The 25,470-nt window shown below is 32.9% G+C and overlaps 1 protein-coding gene across 1 annotated transcript in view; it reads left to right on the top strand.

Moving 5' to 3' along the window:
- Positions 1-25,470, top strand: part of MLIP (muscular LMNA interacting protein) — a 122,818-nt gene that overhangs the window by 45,408 nt on the left and 51,940 nt on the right. Inside the window, exons 6-9 of the mRNA XM_039853081.1 lie at positions 3,560-3,625; positions 3,904-3,963; positions 14,357-14,401; positions 24,427-24,471. Coding sequence (XP_039709015.1) covers positions 3,560-3,625; positions 3,904-3,963; positions 14,357-14,401; positions 24,427-24,471 — 216 coding nt within the window. The remainder of the gene's footprint in view (positions 1-3,559; positions 3,626-3,903; positions 3,964-14,356; positions 14,402-24,426; positions 24,472-25,470) is intronic.

Genomic DNA, 25,470 nt, shown 5'->3' with positions numbered 1-25,470 from the left:
TCTGATAGCAATAGATAAAAAGTTAATAGGATGATGCTGTAGTCTCATTACAATGATCTGTTAGGGTCTATGCTGTAGAATGACTTGAAGATAGAACTAACACATTTAATTCAAGTCTTAGACATCAACAATTAATTCTCTCCTCTAGTCAGATTAAACTCATGGTTGACATTTTCTTCAACATTCCGTTTTATAGCATATAGATTAAACCTCATCAATTCTGCTTCCATGAAAAAATATAAAGGCCTTCTGCCATTAGGGAAGTAAGTTGGTTTTAGACTTGGCACCTCTTGACAATTAGAGAATATGGTCACAATGGCTGCCAAATTGAATGCTAGATTGTATCAGACACTGAGCTTAATGCTATACTATCTTCACAACTTTGTGAAGATTTTGATGATCAAAGATGCCAAGTAGACACCACAAAGCATTAGTAAGCTGCTGAATTTGACCTCAAATGACATCTGATTATCCCCTAGCCTTTCCCTGCTCACCATGCAATGGTGACATCAACTAGCCAGAGCGAAATCTTGAATAAGAGATGATGATTTTGAATCCTTGTTTACAACATATTTAAAATATATTTAAATTCTCATTAAATTGGAGCAACAAAAAAAATTTTTTTTTATGAAGAGCAATTAAAAGGAAATTGGAAATGACTTAGCTCTGAGAAGACTTTAGTGGATGAGGAATAACAAAGCAATCCAATTCGTTGAGCTACTAAAAGAGATGAGGTGAATTACAGTAGAAGAGGTGCTGGCTAGAAATAAGAAACATCCTTCTGATATCCCTGATTAAATAAAGAAAAAGTATGGATTTTTCCTGCCATTGAGTCTTGGTGAATGGGTTTGAAACTGGTTATAATAGTTTGCAAAAACTCCCTTACTTCTGTGTGAGAGGAAGACATTTAACCCTGCAAAGATCTTGGGATTAAAAACACAAAGTAGATTTCCTCAATGCTTAAAACTTTTAAACCATCATATAAAAAAAACTTATGATAAATATTCCTAGGTCTTTAAAGAAGCTGTGCTTTTATATACCTGGAAGCCCGTTTGGCTTCAGTGTATATTTCCATTCTTTTTCCAGATCCGAATGCTATTCAGACTTGAATCTCCAACTACATAAAGTGAGATTTAATTTGCCAAGAATATCTTCAATCCTACAAGTGGTTTTGTGTTAATGACTATATGCCAAAGTTTTTTAGTTCTCAGAGGGTTTATTCTACACAATAGCTGCTCAGATTAACAAAGTATAGGAGCATTTTGGTTTAGCGTAAATCATTTTAAGGGGGTTAATTAGATCCTTACTAAAATACTCACCCATGAATTTTTTGAAATCTAATCCAATTAGATAGCCTAGGCTTCACAAAAAAAGTTTACAAGCCCTTTTAGATTATTCTTCTAAGTTTCTAACTATTTAGAGTGCAACTAATGCTTCAGCTTTTTAGAACTTAATCCTATTTCCACAGAGAGTTGGTTATACTAATTCAACATATTTGACTAAAAATTGTTTGCAATTCCATCAGAGGTGCTCCTTTTGGTGGGAGAACCACCTATTATAGTTTAGTGGTATGTATTCCCATAAGGACTTTGATTTATAATGCTTGCTCATAGTTCTTATAATGTGCTGAACTCAAAAACTATTTTCTTTTAAAAATCAAGTTTACTATATCCCTTTTTAAAAACTGGGCCCCAAAGTTAATTGTTCCAAGTAAAATATCATGACTCTCAAATAAAATGTTTCTGATAACTTATGTTAGGTAAGAATCTTTGAAAATAGAATTCAAAGCCTGTCCCATTTATGTCTCACTTGGCTATAGTCCAATTTAGTAGAAAATATATGTTTTTAATAAAAATCTTTTATTAAAGAATATTCTGAGAGCACTTCACTCAAAATGAATAAATATAAACATCAGTACAACCATACTGGTTAAATTGTGAAAAGCAATCAACCTTCAGATTTCCTGTTAATAGTGATTTAATATATTTTCTTTTGATACACTTTTGTACTACAGAGGAAAAAAACTACTTTTGTGACTGCTAGGAGGAGTGGATCAAGAAAATATGTTTGATAAATAACTTCTTATCAATAAAAAAGCAGTTTTAGTAAATTTCAAGGCTATTTAAACTTGAAATAATCCTCATTCCAAATTTTAGTGCAGTCTGAGTATTGTTCCCATTTTAAAGTTACCAGTTAATATCAATTACCTTCCTTAATTTTCCAAGGCTTCTGAGTGAATAGTTTTTTCATTCTTTAAATAATTTTCAGTATTTTTAATAGCACAATGAAAGTTGTACTTGCCTATAAGTTCCCACAGAGTAACTAGGATATTAACCTTATTTGGTTTGGGCTGAAAAACTGATTAAAAATTAAATAGAAAAAGTGAGACAAAAGTAAAACAAATATATTTTTAAAAATTAAATAATTATAGTAAAAGAAATTAATTAATTTCTCAAATGAAAAGTCAAAGTTATTAGACCAGATGAAAAATGAATCCCAAACATTTGCTTTCTTCAAACAACTGATTTTTAATGTTTGGTTACAGAAAGTTGAAAATAAAGAGGCAAAAAATGATATATGAAACGGTTATATCTGACAAAGTAGATATTAAGATACAAAGCGCTATTAGAGATGTAGAGGGTTACCTCATAATGATAAATATTTAATGCATGAAGAAAGTATACTTCTAATTATGAATGTAGTTAATAAAATGGCTTCAAACCATGTTGAACAGAAATTGCTAAGATCAGAAAGCAAATTAACAGACTCACTACTATTCTATAAGATTTTATAATTCCACTTTTAATTATTCTTAGAATAAGAATGCAAAAGAAAACAGTAAAAGTAGAGATGATTTGAGAAAAACAATGGATAATCTTGATGTAATCACACACACACACACGCACACACACACACATATACACATGCACACCTGCAGCTAACAATTAGAGAACAGATATTTTTTAAGTCTAAATGGAATATTTACAAAAAATTGATTATGTCTTGTTTTATAAATCTTGAACTACATAAGAAATAAAAAGTATGTTTCATTTTGAAAATAAATATCACTTGAGGTTCAGTCTGAAGAATAAGGTAGCCAAGACTTTTTGAATATAAATAATTAAAAATGAGGCCACATTTTCTTTTGCGTGTGCATATTTCTTATAAATTGACTCTGAAGCATTTCCTCAAGAATAGTTTTTGTAAAATTTTTAGAAATGACTACATCATTGTTATTTCTGTGTGTGGCTTCTCACATTGACTTCTTTGAAGGGAACAAGGCTCATCTGGATATATAAGATGTCCAAATTCTACTTTGTATGTTTAAAACTCAGGTTCCTTTCTTTATTTCAGCATCTTATAATAGAGGTGTTGACTCCACAAGGAAAAGTAGACAAATGGGGAAAATGCCTCACTCTCAGAGAATAGCTCATGAAATTCTTCTTCTTTTTTTTTTTTTTTAAATATTGAGATATACAGGGCTTTCTTTGAAGAGACTTTTATATTACATTTATATTTAACTAAAACCTCACATGAGAACTATTTCATTTATCACTAGGCACTAGATGAACCAGCCAAGACTGAAAGTGTCTCCAAGGACAACACATTAGGCCCACCTCTGGAGGTAATGACTTTATATTACCCTACTTTTGAAATGCAATCCCGAAACTTGTTGCTAACCCAGTACCTGGTTTCAATTCTTTCAGTTTTGTTTCCCTGCACAGCTCAGGCAGCAAACTGAAGAGCTCTGTGCTACCATTGATAAGGTCTTACAGGATTCCTTGTCTATGGTAATGCCTTAGACTAGAATGTGCAATTCAAACATTTGCTTTGCTTCTCTTCATTTCTCTCTACTTGAGTATTAGGCTTCACAGCCTTGTCCTGTTTTTCATTATTTTCCAGCATTCTTCTGATTCTCCTTCAAGCTCCCTACAGACATTGTTGAGTTCTGACACCGTCAAAGTATGTATATATTTAATATAATTTATTGAACCATAAGAATTATTAGAGCAATGATTTTTAAGCTACAGGTCATAGTCCTGTGGTGAGCTGGGAAATTAATTTAGAGGATAGCAACCAGCATTTTTTTTAAATTAGCAGATAGCATTTTAAAAATTGAATAGTGAGAATGTAAAGTATCAGACTATTTCAAGTAGTGTAGGTACTATTGACATTTGTTTTCATTTGTTTACATATATACAGGTAAGTGTGTACAGGGTTGCGAAGTAAATGTATTTCTAACTGTGAACCAAGTTCAAAACACTTTGAAAGCCAACATATTAGACAACATTATATGTTGGCATTTTCAGAAGCTATATAGAACTGCATGTAGAATTTGTGTCCTATTGTCATCTCAAACCATGGCTTCACTGCTTACATAATTCACAGCCACTTAGAACTGTAGAAGTGGAACATGATGTTGAATAAAGTAACATTAGGGTGAGAACTTTAACATGGGTATTACTTCTAGAGTTTTTTTTCTTTTTCTTTTTGTTGATAGAATCTATTTCATTGTTCTTTGACTCCGAGGGACAGAAACCTGAATATTTTAGATCGTTAGAGTACTATTAGAGGATTAATTGTTGTATTTAAATATGTAAATATTTCCTTTCTATAATGTAACAATTTTCATGTGTTGGGATAAAATGCTATCTTTCTTTAAATTATTTTTATATATACTTAATACAGATCTACTCATCAAAATTTCAAAATGGTTGAGGTTTTTCCTTTATTGATGATTGTTAGGTTCTTCCTTTATTGATGATTGTTAGGTTACTTTCTCTCTTGGAATTAGTATAAATGCTTTTTGCAGGTTCTTTTTGAAAATTAGACACTGTATTTATAAAGTAGGTGTTAAATATATAGATTGTTTATTATTAGAAAAGTAATCCTAATTTTCAATTGGAATGTTATAGACAAATATCCATTAATAATGACACAGAAACCCAGAAATTGTCAATATTAAAAATATATGAATATTAGCAGAGAGGACCTACAAATGAATAATTGTAGTTTCTGTTTTTATCTATTTTATTTTATATTCTTTGTCTTTCAATCTAAAGATATAAAACTTTGTTTGCTTTGCCAAAGAAATACTATATAAATTTTATTTCTTATTTTATTTATTGAACATATTACAAATATCCTGTTATAGTAAATATAGTAGGAATAAGACTTAAATAGTAATATATGAATAAACATCTTTTGTATTGATTCATTTAACAAATATTTAATGCTTATAGTGTTTAAAAAACATTATTCTAGGCCACCAATTTTAAGACAATTATTTCATTCAACAAATATTTATTAAGTGCCTACTGTGAGCCTGACACTGTGAAACACTGGGGAGATAATGGTGAACAAGGCAGAGTAACCTAAGGGATATACTTTGGCTGTAGTAATCAGAAAGTAGAATTCAAGCTGAGACCAAAGTTGGAAAGAAGCCAACCACAAATTAGGGAGAATAGCTGTCAGGCAGAGGAGCAGGCACGTACAAATTTCCTGAAGCAGGAAAGAGCTTAGTGTGTATAAAGATGAAGGCCAGTGTGGCTACAGCATAGTGAGCCAGGAGTGAACTGTGTAAAATGAGGTTGAGAAGGTGAGCTAGGGACAGTGAAGACACTTACATACTATGACATGAAGTTTGGATTCCAAGGAAAATGGGAAGACATAAAAATATAGGGGGAATAATATGAAACTATGAAAAAAATCACAATAGATGTTGTGAGGAAGCTACTGAGTTCAGTGAGACAGTCAGTGAAGTTGGCCTGGATAGGTTCGGAGCTAGAGGGAAATATTTGGATTTGAGACAAAGATGTCAGGCTTGCTGTGGGTTTGGATGTGAGTAGGTGAAGGAAAGAAGAGTCATGAATGAGTTCCAGGTCTCTGCCTTGAGCATAGACGACTGTGGAGGGGGCACAGTGTGGTAGAGGAAAGATGGTTATGTTCATTTTGGACAAGATAAGTTTGAGGTATATATCAAGGAAGGCTTAAACCTTGTGTTTGGAGCCAGTAGGAGAGATCTGAGGATGACCAGCACGCGAATGTTGTAGGTGCCCTGTATAGGGCTCTAAGGTACAAAACATTGCAGGTTTAATAAAAGAGGTGGAGGGGGAGCCTGCAAAGAAGGAAAAATCCTTTGTAGTAAGAGGAAATCACAGTAGTATGATATCATAGAAGCTACAAGAGGAGAGTATTAAGGAGAATATAAATGGGGTGATTGCTACCAAGAGGAGCAGAAAGATAAGGCTAGAGAAGTGTTTATTAGATTTGACTTGTATATTTTGAAACTATATTACTAATGCTTATGTGTCTGTCATTCACGCTCATCTGTTTGATTTTTATAACCTTTGCTAGCATATATAACCTTTTTGAACTTAAGGTTGTGTTTTTAGTCTAGTATGAAAACATTGACCTTATATAGGTAATATATATATATTTTAAATCATGTTTTGTAATTTTTTTACTTTATTTTTACATTACTTTTTTTTTACTAATTTCTATTACTTAATTTTTTTTTCTTTTTGAACTATCTTATCTAATTTTCTCCAGGACAACATATTTCTGCATATCATTGTTATATTTAATCTTATATTCTCTTTATATGGGGTCTTAATCCATTTATAATTATTATAATTATTATAATTGTTATTTAGTCCTAATTTCTGCTGTCTTATTTTATATTTCCTACTTAAAATATCTTCTTTCTGCCTTTCCTGCTTTCCTTTGAATGTTTTTACATTTACTGATTGGAAATTTTTGAAACTTTTGCTTTATATATATTTTTAGTTTTGTAGTTACACATAAATTATTAAAGGCAATAATTATGTTTACTTCCTACTCAATTTTAAAATCTTTTTTAAAAGATTGCAAAATCTTTTTCCAAAAATTAGATAAATACTATAGCACTTTTCACTTTTCACATGTTTTTAATTGAGATTCATAGAGATATAATTTGTTAATATTTTTTGAACTTTTATATATGAATTTTTATGGTTATATTTTTTAAATCTCTTTTTTATTTAGATACTTATTCTTTATTTAGATCTTTATTTGTCATAATTCATGATTTTCTCCTGGATTCATTTTTTTCTTGTTGGAATCTTGCAAATTGTATTCAACCAGGTCTGTTTGTATTGATTCTGTGGCCTATGTCCCTGAAAATATCTTTATTTTGCCCTTTCATTTAAATTATAGTTTTGCTGGACATAAAATTATAGCTTCCTTCAATGTTTTTTCCTCCTGGGTTTTTTTTCTTCAACAATATATTTATGAAATATTTTGTCAGCATGATATTTATTCCTCTGCTATATAGTGATCATTTACAGAGTGGTATTGTAATCTTTTAGTATTTTACCTTTATCTATGATGTTAATGATTTTTCCTATAATCTGTCTAGGTATACATTTTTTTCTCTTTGACCTTTCATCTGAAGTCTTCAATTTTCTTCCATATATATTCAGGCTAATTTTTAGTGATTTTTTTTTTTTTCCAAATATGTCTTTCCTGCTTAGACTCCTATAATACTGATTATGTCACTTTTTTGCCTCTGTACTCCATATCTCTTAATCTTTATATCTTTTTTTCTAATTCCTAATTCCTTTAAGAGGATTCCTTGATCTGATATTCCAGTTTAAGAATTTGTTCTGTGTCTATTCTGTTCTTTAGCGCCTATGTAAAGTTCTTTATTGTAGCTTATATAGTTCTTTTTAAAAGTCAGCTTTATTGAAGTATAATTTGCTCACTGTAAAATTCACTCTTCTAGTGTACAGTTTTATGAGTTTTGACAAAGCATACAGTTGTGTAACCACCACCATATCCAAGATACAGTACATTTTCATCAAATGAAAAAAGTTTCCTTGTGCTTCTTTGTAATATATTCCTCTCTCCAACCCAAGTGCAGGGCAACCACTGATCTTTTCTTTGTCCCTATATTTTTCTGTTTTCAAAAATTTCATATAAATAGGATCATGCAGTATGTAGTCTTTTGAGTTTATCTTTTTATACTTAGTAGAAAGCAACTGAGATTCATTCATATTTTTGCATTACCAATAGTTCATTTATTTTTATTGCTGAATAGTATTTCATTATATGGTTGTACCAGATGCAAACTATTCATCAGTTGATGGATACCTGGGTTATTTCTATTATTTCTAAATTGGGATTTTTACTAATAGAGCGGCTGAAAACAATTGCAAATAAGTCTTTGTGTAATCATATGCTTTCATTTCTCTTGGATAAATACCTATGAATGAAATGGCTAAACTATTCTTTTCTTTTATAGTATTTACATTTTTTCAGATGTCCTATTATTTTTCCATGGAAATGCAAAGTTCTGTGGACATATCAGCTAGCTTGGCTATCTGTATACCTCCTGACTGGGGTGACAGGTACTAAAGCCTGGTTTTTAGGATCTGTCATTCTGTTATTTTGTTTTGTTTTGTTATTCATTTTTAGGAGGAGGAGCATATATCTCAGAATATAGAAATTCCATAATATCAAACATTTTTCACTTCTTCCTCACCCCAGTGACATTGTCCCTCACATTTGCTTGCAACCCTGCTTATGGCACTCCATTCTCCACTTTTCCAATAGCCGTCCCAGTTGTCATCACTGTGGAAGGGATCAGAAAAGGGACTCATCAGAAGCTGGTCTGTCGGAAGCCAGCCGACGAAGTAATTGAGGGTACCTGAAAGGCGGAGCATGGACTGAGGAAAAGAAAGAAGACAGACAGAATTGCAGGAGGGATCACAGAATCAAGCTGTGTCTGTGTCCCCGAGTTTATTTAGAACACACTATTTATAACATTACAATAAGAAAGACAGTAGTCAAGAACCAAGGTTAGCCAGATTACTATATCTAGTAGAACAATGAGATTCTTACAACTCAGAACTCTCTGCTAAACTGTAGCAAGGAATTTGCAGTGATTGCTATGTGAACATTTACCTCCCGGTTTTTCCCAGCGCTTTACAATCTCAACTTCTTACATTGTTGCCAAGTACACAAATATCCTTGTTCCTTGTTATACGATTTCACATGTCCATAAGTGACTCCCCACATCTCCCCCTTTTTTATTTTTTAAATGCCCGAACCCTCCTGGTTCTAGCGCAAGGTGACTATGCCTGTCTTAGGTGATCCCTCACCAGATCTGAAACTTACCCGTCATCGGTACGTGCATTCCTTCATGCACGCCCTGTCTTAGGTTGTCCAGTCTCTGAGGGAGTCTTACCCGTCTTTGACTACCAGCCCCCGCGGGAGGGAGATGTCTATCTTTTAAGCCGTATATCGAAGCCTTACATGATGTAGGTTGGCCTGAAGTTTTAACATAGCACTAATGAAGTATTTCAGTAGAGAAGGAAGCAGGCACAAAACAACAATTACACAGGCTCCTATAGTCAAAACAGAAGCAGCTAGCTGATAGAAGGAAGACCATGAGGGGACAAGGACCTTAAGGTGATCCAAAAATTCAGTGGCCAATTTATCAGCGTCAAATTGTAGAGGTTTAGCATTTTTAAGTCCTTGTATTTCTTTATGCAGGTTAATTAAATCTAAGGATACATTAGCATTGTGCCATATGCCTTTTAAATGATATTTTACTCGATCCCAGTCATGACTGGTCTCATTATATCTTCTAGATGTGACACAGATCCAATGATACTTTACATGACATTCTAGTTGAGATCTAATTTTTAGAACCTGGATTTCATCACCCAGGTATTCCACTGTCTTATATAGAGCATCTAACTTTTGTTCTAATTTTCTATCTATATTTTCCTGTGTTCCCAGTGCTAAAGTAACATTTCTAGACAAATCATTGACATAATGAGCAGTTTGTACAGTTTGTGTAAGAGAGCCACCGCAGCGGTGGCAGCAGTAGCTATAAGAGATACAATAGCAAGTATTCCTGGAACAATTAGTCCAATCACCCTCCTCATAGATGGCATGTCCAGCAGCGATGTGTTGTTCACCTTCACAATGACATCTGGTCCTTGCCACATTGTTGGATGTAAGAGAGGTGGGTCAGGAAAGTATGTCCAGTAAATTGCACCTTCAGCTGTCATCGCCAGGCTCAGCAAGATCAAGGTTAGGGTCATCCTGACGGGTGTCTGGTGGAGCGGCGAAACGAACCAACCTCTCCGGCAACCACCTGGCATTTTCTGCATCCTGTGGAAAAACACAAACATGCCCTCGTCCCCATATTAATACCGGGTCGGGGCCATGTTGATTAGTTTTGAGCATTAGAAATTCAGTTTTTTGAGCATGAGAAAGAATTTGTGGAGAAACCCGGTTGAGGGCATCACGGCATCTTTTTGCCATGTTTGTTCGACTAGTCAGATAACATTTCCCGCATGGACTTTCCCAGCAGGGCAGCAGTCACAGCAAGTCCCTTCATATATGACAGCCCTATGTCAGAACACAAGCTAACATAATCACTTAAGTCTTCTTTCTTTCTAAAAGTTCTGATTGTTGTTTGATAGGCAGAATTTGCATTTTCATAAGCCAGCTGTTTTACCAGCAGAGAACTGGCTTCTAGGTTCCCTAAAAGCCGTGAAGCAGCCTGCTGCAGCCCTTGTTGTAACCCTGTTTGAGGCATTGGTTTCTGATTAATCCAAAGGGGTGTGCCAGTTGGTCCAACAGGGGCAAAACTCACAGGAGGGGGATCTAAGCCTGCAATTATAGTTGGAGTCAGCCTTCCCCCTGACCTCGGTGGATCCTGAGGAACTTTAAAAATTGGCACTTTTAAGGGCTGAGGCCCCATGGCCAGCTTTTGCATCTGCAAAGACAAATTAGCCAATTTCTGTTTTAATTGTTCAGCCCCTTATTCCTCATGATATTTAGCTGTCTCATCCTCTAACTGAGCAGTATCTCCTGGATCTAAAGATTCCTCATTCTCATCAAAAAAGAGGGAAGTAAAAGGAGGTGGTGGAGCAGTGGGTGCAAAATCAGGATTAGGTGGAGCCCCAGGGCCAGTGAAAGCATCCTTGCCTTGTTCCTGCCATTGAGTTCTCTCGTGCCTGGGATCTAAGCAATCCCTTATCAATGTCCATAATCCAAAAGTATCCATTGGCACTTTACTTGGCCCATGGGCATCATAATAGTCTTGTAACTTTTGTCCTACCCTTTTCCAGGTTTCTAAATCTACAGTCCCTTCTTCCAGAAACCAGGGACATACTTCTTCTACAAATTGCAAAAACTTAGTTAATTGTTGCTGGCCCACTTTGGCCCCTCTTACTCTAAGCATATTCTTAAGCATATGTACAAAAAGCAGCTGGCTATTTCCTTGGCCCATTTTTACTTCTTTAAGTTTCTGTTTCAGTTTCTATATTACAATACTCCCACGTACTTACGGTTGGCCGCCTACAGGACTCTTAGGTCCCCAGATTCCTCGTGCGCACGCCTTACTCTGTGGCACGTCCTAGCTGTTATCCCCCGTGTTCAGGTCCCTGTTCGGGCGCCACTTGTCGGAAGCCAGCTGACAAAGTAATTGAGGGTACCTGAAAGGGGGAGCATGGACTGAGGAAAAGAAAGAAGACAGAATTGCAGGAGGGATCACAGAATCAAGCTGTGTCTGTGTCCCCGAGTTTATTTAGAACACACTATTTATAACATTACAATAAGAAAGACAGTAGTCAAGAACCAAGGTTAGCCAGATTACTATATCTAGTAGAACAATGAGATTCTTACAACTCAGAACTCTCTGCTAAACTGTAGCAAGGAATTTGCAGTGATTGCTATGTGAACATTTACCTCCCGGTTTTTCCCAGCGCTTTACAATCTCAACTTCTTACATTGTTGCCAAGTACACAAATATCCTTGTTCCTTGTTATACGATTTCACATGTCCATAAGTGACTCCCCACACTGGTCTCTTGTCCAAACCTGTAGTTAACTGTTCCCTTTTTCTCAGACAGGCTGAAGGACCATTATTCTCATACATCTTTTCACCATTCTCAAATTTATCCCTTATACTACCACTTTGCTCACCTTATCTCTGATGTTGACAAGTGTCATGAATGAGAAAGCATGTAAAACAAACAAACAAACAAACAAACAAACAAACAAAAATAGCTACTTTGGAATACTGAGCTGTGAAAGGGAGAAGGAAATTAGGTCAGTAATGGGGTCAAGGAAGAATTTTTTTGCCTGCTTTTTAAAGCTGGAAATGACAAAGCAGGTTGGTCTGCTAATGGGGTTAATTCAGTAGATTTTGAGGTGCTGTTTATACAAAAGAAGGAACTATCCTGAAGGATAAAAGTCCTTTGAAAGGGCACAGAAACTAGAGCCTAATTCAAATAAGTATCCTTTGATAAGATGCTGGAAATGTCCTCCATTGTAACAGGACTGAAAATAGAGGAAATGAAGTGTACAGATGCAAATACGTTAGTAGGTTGATCATGGGAAATTGAAGAATTTTATAATTAATATCTTCTATTATGTTATAAATAACACCTTTTAGTGAAGAAAATTGTAAGATTATTAACTGAAACTAAAGAAGGACAGTATAACGGGGAAGAGTTTGAAAAAGTTGAAAAGGAAAAAGTTGCTTGCAATTCTTCTCCAATCCCCTCTTAAATCCCTTGCATTCAGGCTTTAGCCCCTACCATGCTGCCCAAACCACTTTCCCCAAGTTTCTGGAAGTTCTCCCCATTGCTATAAACTCAGCTTATAGCTGATCTGATGTGACATATCAACAGAATTAGAGATAGTTGGTCACTCCCTCCTCTTTGGTATATATTTCTCCAGTGCCTTTGCTCTCTCAATTTTTTTTCCAGGACAAAAACAGGTTTTAAATGCCTGATCCTCTTTTTAGATTCCCATTTGCTTTTGATCTTGCCTCTCAATTTTTCGCTCTTATTAGCTCATCGATGTTTTTAATAAAATATTTTCTAATATTTTCCTCAACTTTGTTATCGCCCATTGTGGGAGGATTGCTTTGAGTTCTCTAGCCACCATTGTCATAGGTGGAAATCCACATAAGAACTTTTTACTCATTCCATTTTATCGGAATGTTTTTTATCTAGATATGCACATAGCCAGCTTTCTTACCTTCTTGAGCAAATCTATGTCATCTTCTAATGTCACCTTCTCTAGATTGACCATCCTATTTAAAATTGTAAACCCTCAGTGGTCTTGACCTTCTTTAAGTTGGGTGGTCCAAATATATATACATATAAACTATATTTGGCAGAAGCAAAGAAGATTTCCTTTGGAAGAGTGTATAACTCTAGGCTTCAAATTATTTCTACTCTTCTTTTTTATTGTATTTGTCATGTTCTAACATATGACATAATTTACTTATTTATTATTTTATTGTTTATTTTCTCTCCTGCTGAAATATAAACTGCTAAGGACAGGAAATCTCTGTTTCTTTTGTTCACTGATAAGTCTGAAGGGTGCAGAACAGTTCTGGGCATATAGTAGATACGTAATACTATTTGTTGAATAGATGAATAATTTAAATAGCCATGTCTTCTCAGAGAGTGGGAAAATGGGCTTATGAGAATGGGAAAAATTGGGGACTTACCAGGCAGTCTTAAATGCCCATTTGAAGTTGATTATCATTAACTTATAATCAAGTCAGTTAGCTTGGTTGAGAGCATTTCCCCAGTAATATTTTGCTTCTCAGGTACAAGTTTAGAAAAATGGCGGATAAGGTCCATCTGGGATTTGTTTGTTTGTTTTGTGTGTGTGTGTGTGTGTGTGTGTGTGTGTGTGTGGGGGGAGGTTTTCACAAGAAGAGAGAAAGGCAAGAGAAATAAAAATATAAAGTAACTAAGAATATAAAATATATGCAAGCTAAGAGTTAATAATGGAACTGTTAAAGGTCAATAATTTTAAAGTCTCAATGAGGCTGAGGCTGAAGAAATATCTTATGGATATTTGAGAAATAAAGATTGTGGATAGGAGGTAAAGTTCTGAGAGAAGAATGTTAGAAATTAATATTTTTGAGTTTCCTATTTTATTTTATTTGTGAAGGCAACATATAGAAATGGTCCTAGAAATGAATCATTAAAATGGAGTGGATGAGAATATCTTTGAAGTTGTGCATCTCAAAGAATTGAGAGAATAGAGACTTCTATGTGAATTTTGAAATAGCCAAAAATTATTATGATCCATGAACATCATCAATAAACAAAGGAAAACTTACCAGAAAGCCAGTAGACAACAGAAATGAAAAGAAAAATAAAGTGATATAGTTTAATGAAATAATTTTCAAAGGAACAGGTGATTTTGTATAGAAAAGGAGTAATGGTTACAGTCTTAATAGGACAAAGATGAACACTTATCCAAGAAGTTAAATCTTTTAGTATTTTATTGATTACTTCAGTAGAATAATTATTTTTATTTTTATACAGACTCCTACAACTCTTCCAAGAGCAGCTGGTAGAGAAACGAAATATGTAAGTCTTCTCATAATTCTTCATAAAAACACATACTACTGTTTCTTAAGTGTATATATTTGCTTTGGGGGCAACTCAGTTATATAGTCATTTAAATTGAATTAGTTAATTTTTTTTTTCATAAATGGGAAGAGGTAGAATGGTATAATTGACTTGGACGTGGAAAATCAAGTTATGTCAGGTAAGTTTATTGAATAAATTCCTTTTCAAATGAGGCCTAGTTTAATTTGGCTAAATAAAACAACTTTAACACCTGCTTTCTGTCTTTCTAATTATCAAAGCTTAGATGACATTTTCATTTCTGTAATAGTTTAGTGTGCTTATTAGTCAATAGTTAACTCATATACTTGAAACATTCATTTGTCCATTTCTAATGGGATTGTCAGTTTAGTTCATTTTGACTAGCTCGTTGCTTTCTTGCATTTAAATTATTATTAAATAATCCAATTTCTAGTTGTGAGCAAAAATAGATTAATAATGAATATATAGATATAGACTCATAGACTTGATTCAATTAATTATGGGGAGCTGAATATCCTAGAAACAAACATATATTGCCTCACTCCAACCCTACTCTTCATTCTCCTAATAATCTATCATATAGCCAACTTCTGCTTTAGACCAAATATATTACAGTAGAAAAAGATTGTTTCCTAAGCAAGTGTTTAGTTTTTAGTTTAATACAGACCATTAAATTATTCTTTTTATATTATATATTATATTTTCTAATATGTAGCTTTCATCATCATCATCATCATCAAGAATAGTTATTAAATTTATATTTTGCGACATATCTTCTTTATAATTTCTATCTTCATTTGAGTCTCTGTAAGGCATAAATAAATGGGTGAAATTACTGAATTTTATCACATTCAGGAAATGATGTTAAGAGGGCATGAGTAGGAACACTGTTTAAAACATTTCCTAGAAGCTTTCACTGTTATTTTTTGTTATTATTGGTAGCCATTTGGAGTAATACTTAAAAGACTGGAGGCATTTGGTGGGCTATACACAAGTGTACATCATGGTATCCTGCTTAGTAACCGTCTGATCCCGGAAAATCACTTAATCTCTCTGTGCTTTAGTTTTTTCATATATAATATTGAGATACTAATAACCTTATTTTGTTGATGTATGGTTTAGATTGGTTAATGTAAGAAAAGCCTTTAATGTAGTACTGACACACTAGAATTGCTTAATAAATAATAATTCTTCCTTTTCTTCTTCTTTTTACCCCCTTGCTTTTTCCTTCCTCATTGTCTCCTCTCTTCTCTTTTATCCCCACCTACCTTGGAAAGACTAGAAGCACCATGAGTTAACTGAGTTCCTTGATTCTTCAGTTAGGTATAAGAAAAGAAAGTATCCTAAAGATATTTCTATACTTTTTGTAATTAATAAATTCTACAAGAGCCAGACTCAGAAAAAAGTAGCTAGACATTTTTCATTCTCTCACTTTTTTTCTCATGTACTCCTGCTTTTCACCAGAATGCCTCTGATTTAGACTTATATGCAATAAGATGCAGAGGGCTGATGTCTCCTCCTACCCCTCCAAGGGGGTATTTATTTTGATAGGAATTAGAATAATTCGGGGCAGGGGAGCTGCTTCGATCTCCATAGTTCATGGTTATTTTAAATTATTCTATAATCAGTTATCAGACTTAATTAAAGTCGGTTAACATTTGCCCTGAACTTTGAGAGAGCATTTGAGTCAGAGTTTACACTGAATCATCAAACAAATTTATTATAGACTAGAACAAATACAAATTTTGATTCAGATAAGATTCTTGTCTTTGATTAAATTTGGTTTCTTGAGTGAGAGGCTTTGCTCTTTACTTTCTCTTACAACATGACATTTGAATTATTTTTGACACTTCAATATATTCATTTCTTTTGGAAAACTATAAGGGATAACTTTCTTGGGAAGGTAAAAACCATTTCTTTGTTGCCAACTCATAGATAAGTCGCACTTGTAAATATTTTGCTACAGTTATTATATTTACTAAGTGATGTCTGATACATATGTGAATCTGAGATATCTATGGACTTTAACATTTCAATATTCCACCATCTCTCTTCAAAACTTTGAAGAAAATAGGCATCTTTACAGTATATATCTGCCAGGATTCGATGTGTCATTGACTTTGTAGAGATTTTTAGATTAGACTTGAAGCAGAGATCACTCAGTTTAATAACTCCTGCACCACAGAGAAAAAAAAAAAAAGAAGACTTACATTAGATCCAAGAAAAAAAGTTTCGTTACACCTGAGAATATCCTTAACAGATTAGCACAGGCCACTTAAAATCCCTATTTCTGGGTGCTCTTTAAAAGTATAATATATAATCTATGAATCATGACTAATAGAAACTCTAGTCAGTATTTTCTAGCTCCAGTATTCATTTTTCCTTTTGTTCATTGATCTGATAAATATTTATTGTGTGTCTGCCATGTTCCATTACTCATGGAAGAGTCACTGAGATGATAAAGATGAATACAACAACAAGCTTCCCATTTCTCAAGGATACAATGGAGAGATCGTAAACAATTAAAACAGTCAATGAGCAAGATACTTTCTCATAGAAATTAGAAGAGAGTTGGCCAAAGAACTGGTTGATGTTCAAGTAAACTTACAAAGTTGCTAGTTTCAGTACATCAGTATATCCACTGGATTTCCAATTACCCTGGGATGATTATAATGGTTTAATTAAATAATGAGAAATTATATGACTAATTCTTATTAATGGGGACTTCGGTGAAAGACTGACTTGTCTTCATTAAAAAATGCAAAACAATTAGGTTCTTTTTCTTATTTTTTATTGTACATATTGAACACATTACATAGTTTGTTTTTAAGATGAGCAGTAAAAGTACCATCAATTTAGACTAGTTAAAGCCAGGTTTTCTTTAGTTTATGGTGTACTTGAATTGTATGTTATTTTTTTAAAGTACAGTTGACTGTTGAATAACATGAGTTTGAACTGTACAGGTCCACTTATATGCAGATTTTTTCAATAAATACTGTAAATATATTTTCTTTCTTATGGTTTTCTTATGTTTTCTTTTCTCTAGCTTACTTTATTGAAAAATACAGTATAATATATATACCACAAAATATGTGTTAATCAACTATTTATGTTATCTGTAAGGTTTTTAGTCAACAGTAGACTATTATTGGTTAAGTTTGGGTCGGGGGAGTCAAAAATTACATGTGGATTTTTGACTATGTGGGGGTCGGGAGTGGGTGCTCCCAACCTCCTCATTGTTCAAAGGCTGACTGTGATTTAATTTAGGTTCTTTTACACGTAACAGAATTTAAACTAGGCTAAGAATATGTTACATGATTGCCACAGGTCACTTGTGGAATCGATTATGTTAATTTATCATCAATATTTTACTGGATTGTTTTAAACCGATGCCAAATTCAACAACAATAATAATAATTGATATTTTAAGTTCTCACCTTTCAAATGAGGTTTAACTATCTCATTTAACCTTACATCAATTATATGAAGTGGATATTATTTTTACAAAATCTCCATTTTACACAGGAAGTAACCAAGTCTCAGAAGTCACAGTAGGCAAAAACAACCCAGGTTTTCCACATATCAAAACTCCTGCCATTGATACTCATGTGAACCTACAGGTTCTGGAATAGTTTGTCTTCTTTAAATATTTTATCCATAAGTATTTATTCTCTGTGTCTAAATCATTTCTTCATGCCCAATAACCTTCAGTCTAACTTTGAGTGAATAATTTTATATTTGGTAATAATATCTAAGATGATTATGTTTTACTATATTTCTTATGTTTTAAATCACTTGCTTTATGTAAATTGACTCATAATTTATCAGATACTGTTTGAGTGAATATTTCTCATGACGTTCATTTTTAAAGAATTTCGTTCCCCCTATGTAAGGAAATAAATTTTCTATTTAAATTTTTATTTTACTATGTTTTCACGATCATCTTTGAAAGGAAATATCATGTTTTTCATTGCATCATCATGTCTTTGTAAATGTTTATTATTTTTTATTACTTACTACCTATTTAAATTTATTTCATTTATATAATGCAAAAACATAGTATACTTTTTAAAATAAAGAATAACCTCAGAAAATAGGGTAAATATTTGATCCTATTAAACCCTTAGTTGGATTTACATTCTATTGATAACAACGTATTTCATAAACAGACTACATTTAAAGAGCTGCTTTTAAGTGCCAGAGAAATAACAGAGACAAGCTTATTTAATATTATATAGTGTGCAGATAAGATGTCATTTTAATGAGCTTGAGGAACAAAAAAATACCATTACAATTGCATTCAATGGAGAGATCAATTAATACATCATCACTAATTATTGCTTTTGAAATATCACAATATATTAAAAAGTGTCAAACTTTATTAAAAATATTCCCCACTATATGTTCAGATATTCAAATAAAGGTCATCGGCTCCAATTTAGCCATCTCATAAACTACCTTTGTTGCTATGCTTGGAAAATGTTGCTAGGCTGAATTGTTTCAGAGGTGATGTGCACTAATGTAGTCATAGATCTTAGGGCAATACATGACTTAAATCCAAATCATTTAAATTAGACCTGGGTCTAAATCTGCTTCCATATGATGCAACTAGAGATTTGATGAGTTACAAGAAGGGTTGTGAATAATTTAAGCAATAAATTCCAGTCTACAAATTATTTTATTTATTTTATTATTCAGAAATATTTATAAGATATGCTTGTTTAAAAGGAGATAAGGAAGCAATGGAAGATAATTATCTACATTCTGCTAGATGAGGAGGGAAAGCCTTAATAAGACATGCTTTGTACTTTATATACTTCTCATTATTTTAGAATTTATCAAGCATAACTGTGCTATATTTCAGCCAAATTTCCTCTTGATCCAGTCTTTTATCTTCTCATTTGAACATATAAACTATGACTGTTACTGGTTACTATGCCCACTTATGCTGCTTACCAATTATATTCATGACAAGACTGAATCATCATTCCCTACCTTAAGAGTAAAACTTTTTAAATATCTCCAAATCTATTTTTTTATATTTATATCTTTGGGGATATATTAATGATATATAAATGGTTTTTAATGAGATATTCATACAGAGTAGAGTCTGCAGATAATTAGAGTAAACACTGTGAAGCAAGAAAGATAAATGCTTCATAATATATCTATCTCTATGGCTTTTGTATCCAACATTTTTACCATTGAATTCATTCTTTCATGTAGTGCCTTATATAAAAATAACAGAAACACTTTCTTAGTTAAGGATAGAACAATTTCTTACTATTTCATAATTTTTTATATTTCCTCAATGTCAATTTCAGAACTCAGTGATTATTAAGTGCTGAGTTAATATTTTAAGTTTTATCTTTCCACCTGTAGATCAGTCTTGTCTGGGAGAAATAATGTGAGTCAATTAATACATTATCACTAATTAAAGTTCTTTGAAGCTCGATAAAAGAAAACTGAGGACAATTAGAGTTAACAGAGAAAAGGTAGAAGAGAAACATTTTAATGATATTGAATCAGATATATTCAAGAGGGAAAGCTATGACCGATGAAAGGGAAAACAAACAAACAAACAAACAGAAACACGTCAAAAGTGGAAGTGCAGAGTGCAGAAGGCAGAAACAACTGTTCGGTACTTTTTTATATGGTACAACTTGATTTTGTTCCAATCCCCTAATAGGGTATCTGCTAGTGTAATGCCAGACAAAAAGACATGTGTCAAGAATGGGGAAAAACTGCAGATTGCAAGAAAAAGTAACCTCTAGACAATAACTAAGGAGCTTGGTTGGACTTTATGTGCCTCTGGCATCGAGTCTTTAGAAGAGTAAAAAGGTTTTTCCAAAGGTGACTTGGCACAAGTGGTGGCCTTGTGTAGCAATTTATTTTTCAGTGGCTTTAAAATTCTCATTTCTTTCCTTAATCTTTAACTTTTTTAACTTTCCGTATAACCTAACTCTTCAATAGATTTTCTTTGAAGTAAAAATTTTTGGCTTTTACAATTTTTTGACTGCCTTGTTAGTTTTTATAATGATGTTCTGGTTAGAATGTCCTCTCTTTCACTTTTCTTTCTTTTGTACTTAAAATCACATCACAAGCTGTCAAATAGATATTATGAGATTTTGTTTCATACAAGAGCCATTCTTATACCAATCTCTAACATTTTTCTTCACAGTTAGTATTAACGTAGATAAACATGAATAACTAAAAACTTAATGTTCAAATCCAAATTCAAGTTTATTCTTAGGCATTTCAAGCTGCTTCTCTACCTTAGTTTAATTGACTGATAGGCAGTTATTCAAATATAGTAGCCTCTTCCCTACACTAGACCTGAGCGGCTTCAGGCTCTCTCCTGACACTTTGCCAAACCAGTCAACTTGGTGATTGTCCAGAGAGAGTGAATGCGGTGTCACTTGGTCCCTGCTGTTGTGTGAGATGCAAGGTTTCCACATGATTCAGTTGTCTGGGGTTGGAGAAGTTCATCTGCACCCCCAGCAAGTGGCCTGCCTCTGCCACACAAGCCTTCCTGGGTCAACCCGATTTTGGAGACCCCTTCCTCAGTGCCCTGGTGGCCACATCCAGGTTCACCCCAAGTTGTGTTGAGGCATTAAGGAGTGCAGAGGTTTCTGATATCAACTGAATACATATTTGGAGAGTGTGTTCTGGAAAAACAAAAACAAAAACAAAACACTCACTACTCCAATCTCAAATTACCAAATAATATTTTCTTACTTTTTAAAAAATAATTGCTATAATTTTGATAACACGACTATAGCTACATTTAATAAACATCATTAACCTGTAGTAGGCAAGCAGAGGGAGGCTTCTAAAGAGGTTTAACATGATTAGGTTGGTTAAGATAATCTGGTTTATATTCATGATAATACACATAAGCTAATATATATATATTTTTGGTAAAAGATCTGTAGTGGTTTTGTAAATATTTACTCCACTGTGACATTCACATTTAATTCTGTCTTTTCTCTGGGATAACAGTTTCTGATAACAGTGATATGAAGTCCATTATATTTCATGAAAAAGAAATGTACTGGGAATATCAAAGATATCTTATTGTTATGCTATGATTCCCAGTGAAGGAATTTGGGAGACTTTTGGAGACTAGACACAAAGATACTTGTTTTTTTTTCCCCCTTATTTAATTAATATGTTTGCTTGAGCATTTTATCTTTTTTTCCCAGTAGTAGTTTGATCTTATTAACTCAGTGTACTGATAAATACCAGTAGTGTGGTTAAATTGTGCAAATACTTTATTTTTAATGTGTAACCTCTTATCTCCTATAATTATTAAGATAAACATTTAACTATGTTTTATTTTAGTCAAGATGCATTTAATTCAGCATATTTCACAGAAGGAATTAATTAACCTTATGAAATTCATAGAGAATTCTTTCATTATTGCAATAATGAAAAAATAACTAAAGAGAAAAAAACTAAGATTTTAGAAGGAATTATTGTTACTCATGTTACATAATGAAGTTAAAAGCAAAAACTATAGATGAACAGAATGAACACTGTGATTGACATTCTAAAGGGCAATTTTCTGCAGCACAGAATAGCCAGAAACCTTGGTGCACACCAAACACGTCTACAGCGATTAGAGATGGGGAGCACTTAGCCAAGACATCCTGCTGCCGTAGAGCAACCAGGGATGGTGCGAGTCAGAAAGCAGAAAACAATGTTGGGCTCAGTATGAGAACTACAGTTACTTCGTCATTATGTTTGGTAATTCACACTTCTATATGCTTGGCAATACCATAAGAACTGCTAAGCTTTTAATTTTCAGTATCGTTCATCTCTTAGAGAGTAAAAACAACATTGGCACATCTAGAATAAACTCTAAAAATATTTTCAGTTTCAAAAAGAAGTATTTAGGAATATAACTTTATTATCGTTTAGCCAAGTATATTTTTAAGTATACATCCATATGTTGACCATTTCCCATCAAAATTGATGGCTTAGTTGATGCGGGAACTCAACCTTTAATTTAAATGCAGTAATGCTGGATAAAACATAACTATTAAAATATATGTATATAACCCAACGTAAAAGAAAGAAAGAGAAACCTTTGAGAACCAGAAATGAAATCGGAGATCTAAGCAGAAGTGTTAAGAAGAAGCTAAAGCCCTGATGGAACATAGGTACTTCAAAATTTAGGTGCTAGGAGCCAGGAGCTTAGATTTTAACTTTCACTATATAACAAGTCTAAGACCTAAGGAATTCTTCGTGTAATCCAGGAGGCTAACCGGCTACATTGGTTGTGAAGCATAAAATAGAAAAAAGATAAATCTCTATCATCTTTATCCTATAGTATTGAGCGGTAAAATAGTCATCTTTGAGAAAATGAATCCTGTGAAACTTGAAGACGTGGTAATCTGCCACCGTTGAGGGTTAGAAATATCAGAGTGATAAAATAAAATGGAAACTGGTCCAATGTGGGTAAAGCACCTACATCCCCAACAAGGATAAATTTAAAATGCATTGTAGAGATGGTTTCTCACCCCAGGGCTTCTTGGACATCTACAGGAATTATCACTGAAGTTACCCTGACTGGAGGTCAACTAAATTTTAAAAAACCATAATATGAGTAAAGATCATCATGAGGGAGAGACATGAAGGATAGTCAGCAGATATAAGAAACAGGAGATTTAACAATGAGGGTCTGTGGACAAATCTGGAAAGAATTTACAAATATATTAAAAACATTGAAATAGTTAACAGAAGTTATAGTTACCATAAAAACAGATTGGAAAAATAACCCAATAGAACTACTACACATTAAAAATAAAGTCATTAAAATATAAAATTCAATCGTCATGATAAACATACTAATATACAGCTGAAGAAAAACTAATTAACTGTTGGGCTTATATGTGGAAACCATCCAGAATGCAGCATAATGAGATAAAAAATATAAAAGGAAATTTTATAAAATGGGAGATGGATTGAGAAGACCCAACATATATTTAATAAAAGCTATTTAAGAAAAGATTAGATATAATGGGAGAAAGACAAAATTTGAAGAGATATTCATGAAGGATTTTCCAGAATTGAAGAAAAATATGCATACTCAGAATGAAGAACTACACCAAGTCCCCCAAAACAGGATATATGCAAAGAAATCCACCCTCAGACATTGAAATTACAGAAAGTCAGGGGGAAAAATGTTAAATGCTAACCACATGTGAAGACAGTTGATCCACCAAATTATGACTTTTAGACTGACAACAGTAACAGAAGTCAGAGCCCGTGGAATAGTACCATCAAAATACTGAGAGGTCATAACTGTTACTCTAGAATTCTATATACAGTTAAACTCTCTTTAAATAATGATAATATTTTTAAAGTCCAAGACAGTAAGGTTTGAAAAACTACCAAAACATTTTCTTCGGAAAGAAATAAACCATATCTAGACTAAAGGAGTTAAATACAGAAACCAAAGATGAAGAAACAATATTCGCCTCCCCTTTAATTTAAAACAGCTTTAATAACTAAATCATTTTATTTCATAAATCATGAAAACTTTGTGTTACTTTTTATATATAAAGATACTTAAAGAAAAATCTGTTTTTGTTTCAATTTTCAGTAAATATATATAAATATCCAACAATGCTAGTATATTTAAATAAAACATGAAATCTACAGAGAATAAAATATGTGACTGCGAAGCATTTTTGATGTCTTGTGATAGTGTTTATGTTAAGATGTTAAGGAAAATCAATCTGTAATACATCATATTCACTATTATGTGAACTGAATAAAAAACATGTAGGAAAAACATTGTAACGCAATGTACCAAAAATGGTAAAAGTAATTTTTGGTAGCATGATAATACTTTTCTTTTTACTTTATACTTTTTCAAAATCTACAATGTCTATATATCATTTTAATAATAGAAGAACTAAATACTTAATAACATAGATGTATATTTTACTAAGTTATGAATTTTACTAAATATACATCATGTTTATATTTTACAGGCAAATCTCTCCTCACCATCCTCTACAGTATCTGAAAGTCAGCTGGTATGTATCCTCTTATTAAGTCATAGGCCTACTTTAAAAAATTCTGATCCCTCGAGACTTTACCTGAATGAAAATGAACTGAGAATATATTTACTACTTATAAGTTTATTTGCCTACTAGTCTAATAAAAGTTTCCTAATGTTTTACTAAAGCTTCATGGTGGTTGTTTGACAGACTACAAACTACATAAAACCATACATAGACCTTATTTGCCAGTAACTTCCATTCTAATAGTGGCGTTAGAGTGAAATTGGTGGGGTCAGAAGCAAGACCTTGAAATTTAGAGGAGAGAGTTTACTTCCTGATGAGATAGATCAAATAATGTAGGATAGGTTCTGGACTTGAGGAAATGGGAAATGAGATATTTTAGATGGGAAGATTATCATGAGAATGATATAGGCCAGTGATGAGCAATAGAAATATAATGTGAACCATAAATGGAAGCTACATATGTAATTTAAAATGTACTAGTAGGCACATTAAAAAGTAAAAAGATACAGGTCACATCAATATTATATTATTAAATATTCAATTATACTTTATATTATTATACATTCAATAATATATTTTATTTAATGGTATATAAAATCATTTCAACGTGTATTCAGTATAAAATTGAAATATTTTACATTCCCTTTATTTGGACAAAGTTTTTGAAATCTGCTGTGTAATTTACATTTACAGTCCATCTCAATTCAGAATAGCTACATTTCAAGTATTCAACACGGGGACTAGTGACTACTGCCTTGGACAGTGGAGATCTAAACTCTAAAATCTGTTATTTATAGATAAAAATTTGATTAAATAAAAGAAATACTTTTGCTTAGCAAATTGAAACCATGAATAAGTTCCCTGGATATTACTAGTTAAAGATTTTCTTTATATCTTTTAATTACTGCTGTTTATAATGATAAATTCCTGAACAATTTTACCTTCAGTAAAATTAATGAAAATTTCTAATAAAGCAGTTTGACACACTAAAAAGACAAATCACTGCTT

The sequence above is a fragment of the Pteropus medius genome, unplaced genomic scaffold (assembly GCF_902729225.1).
Source record: "Pteropus medius unplaced genomic scaffold, Ma_sr-lr_union100, whole genome shotgun sequence".
In the NCBI taxonomy this organism is placed as follows: Eukaryota; Metazoa; Chordata; class Mammalia; order Chiroptera; family Pteropodidae; genus Pteropus; species Pteropus medius.
This window is presented reverse-complemented; position numbering and strand designations above follow the sequence as displayed.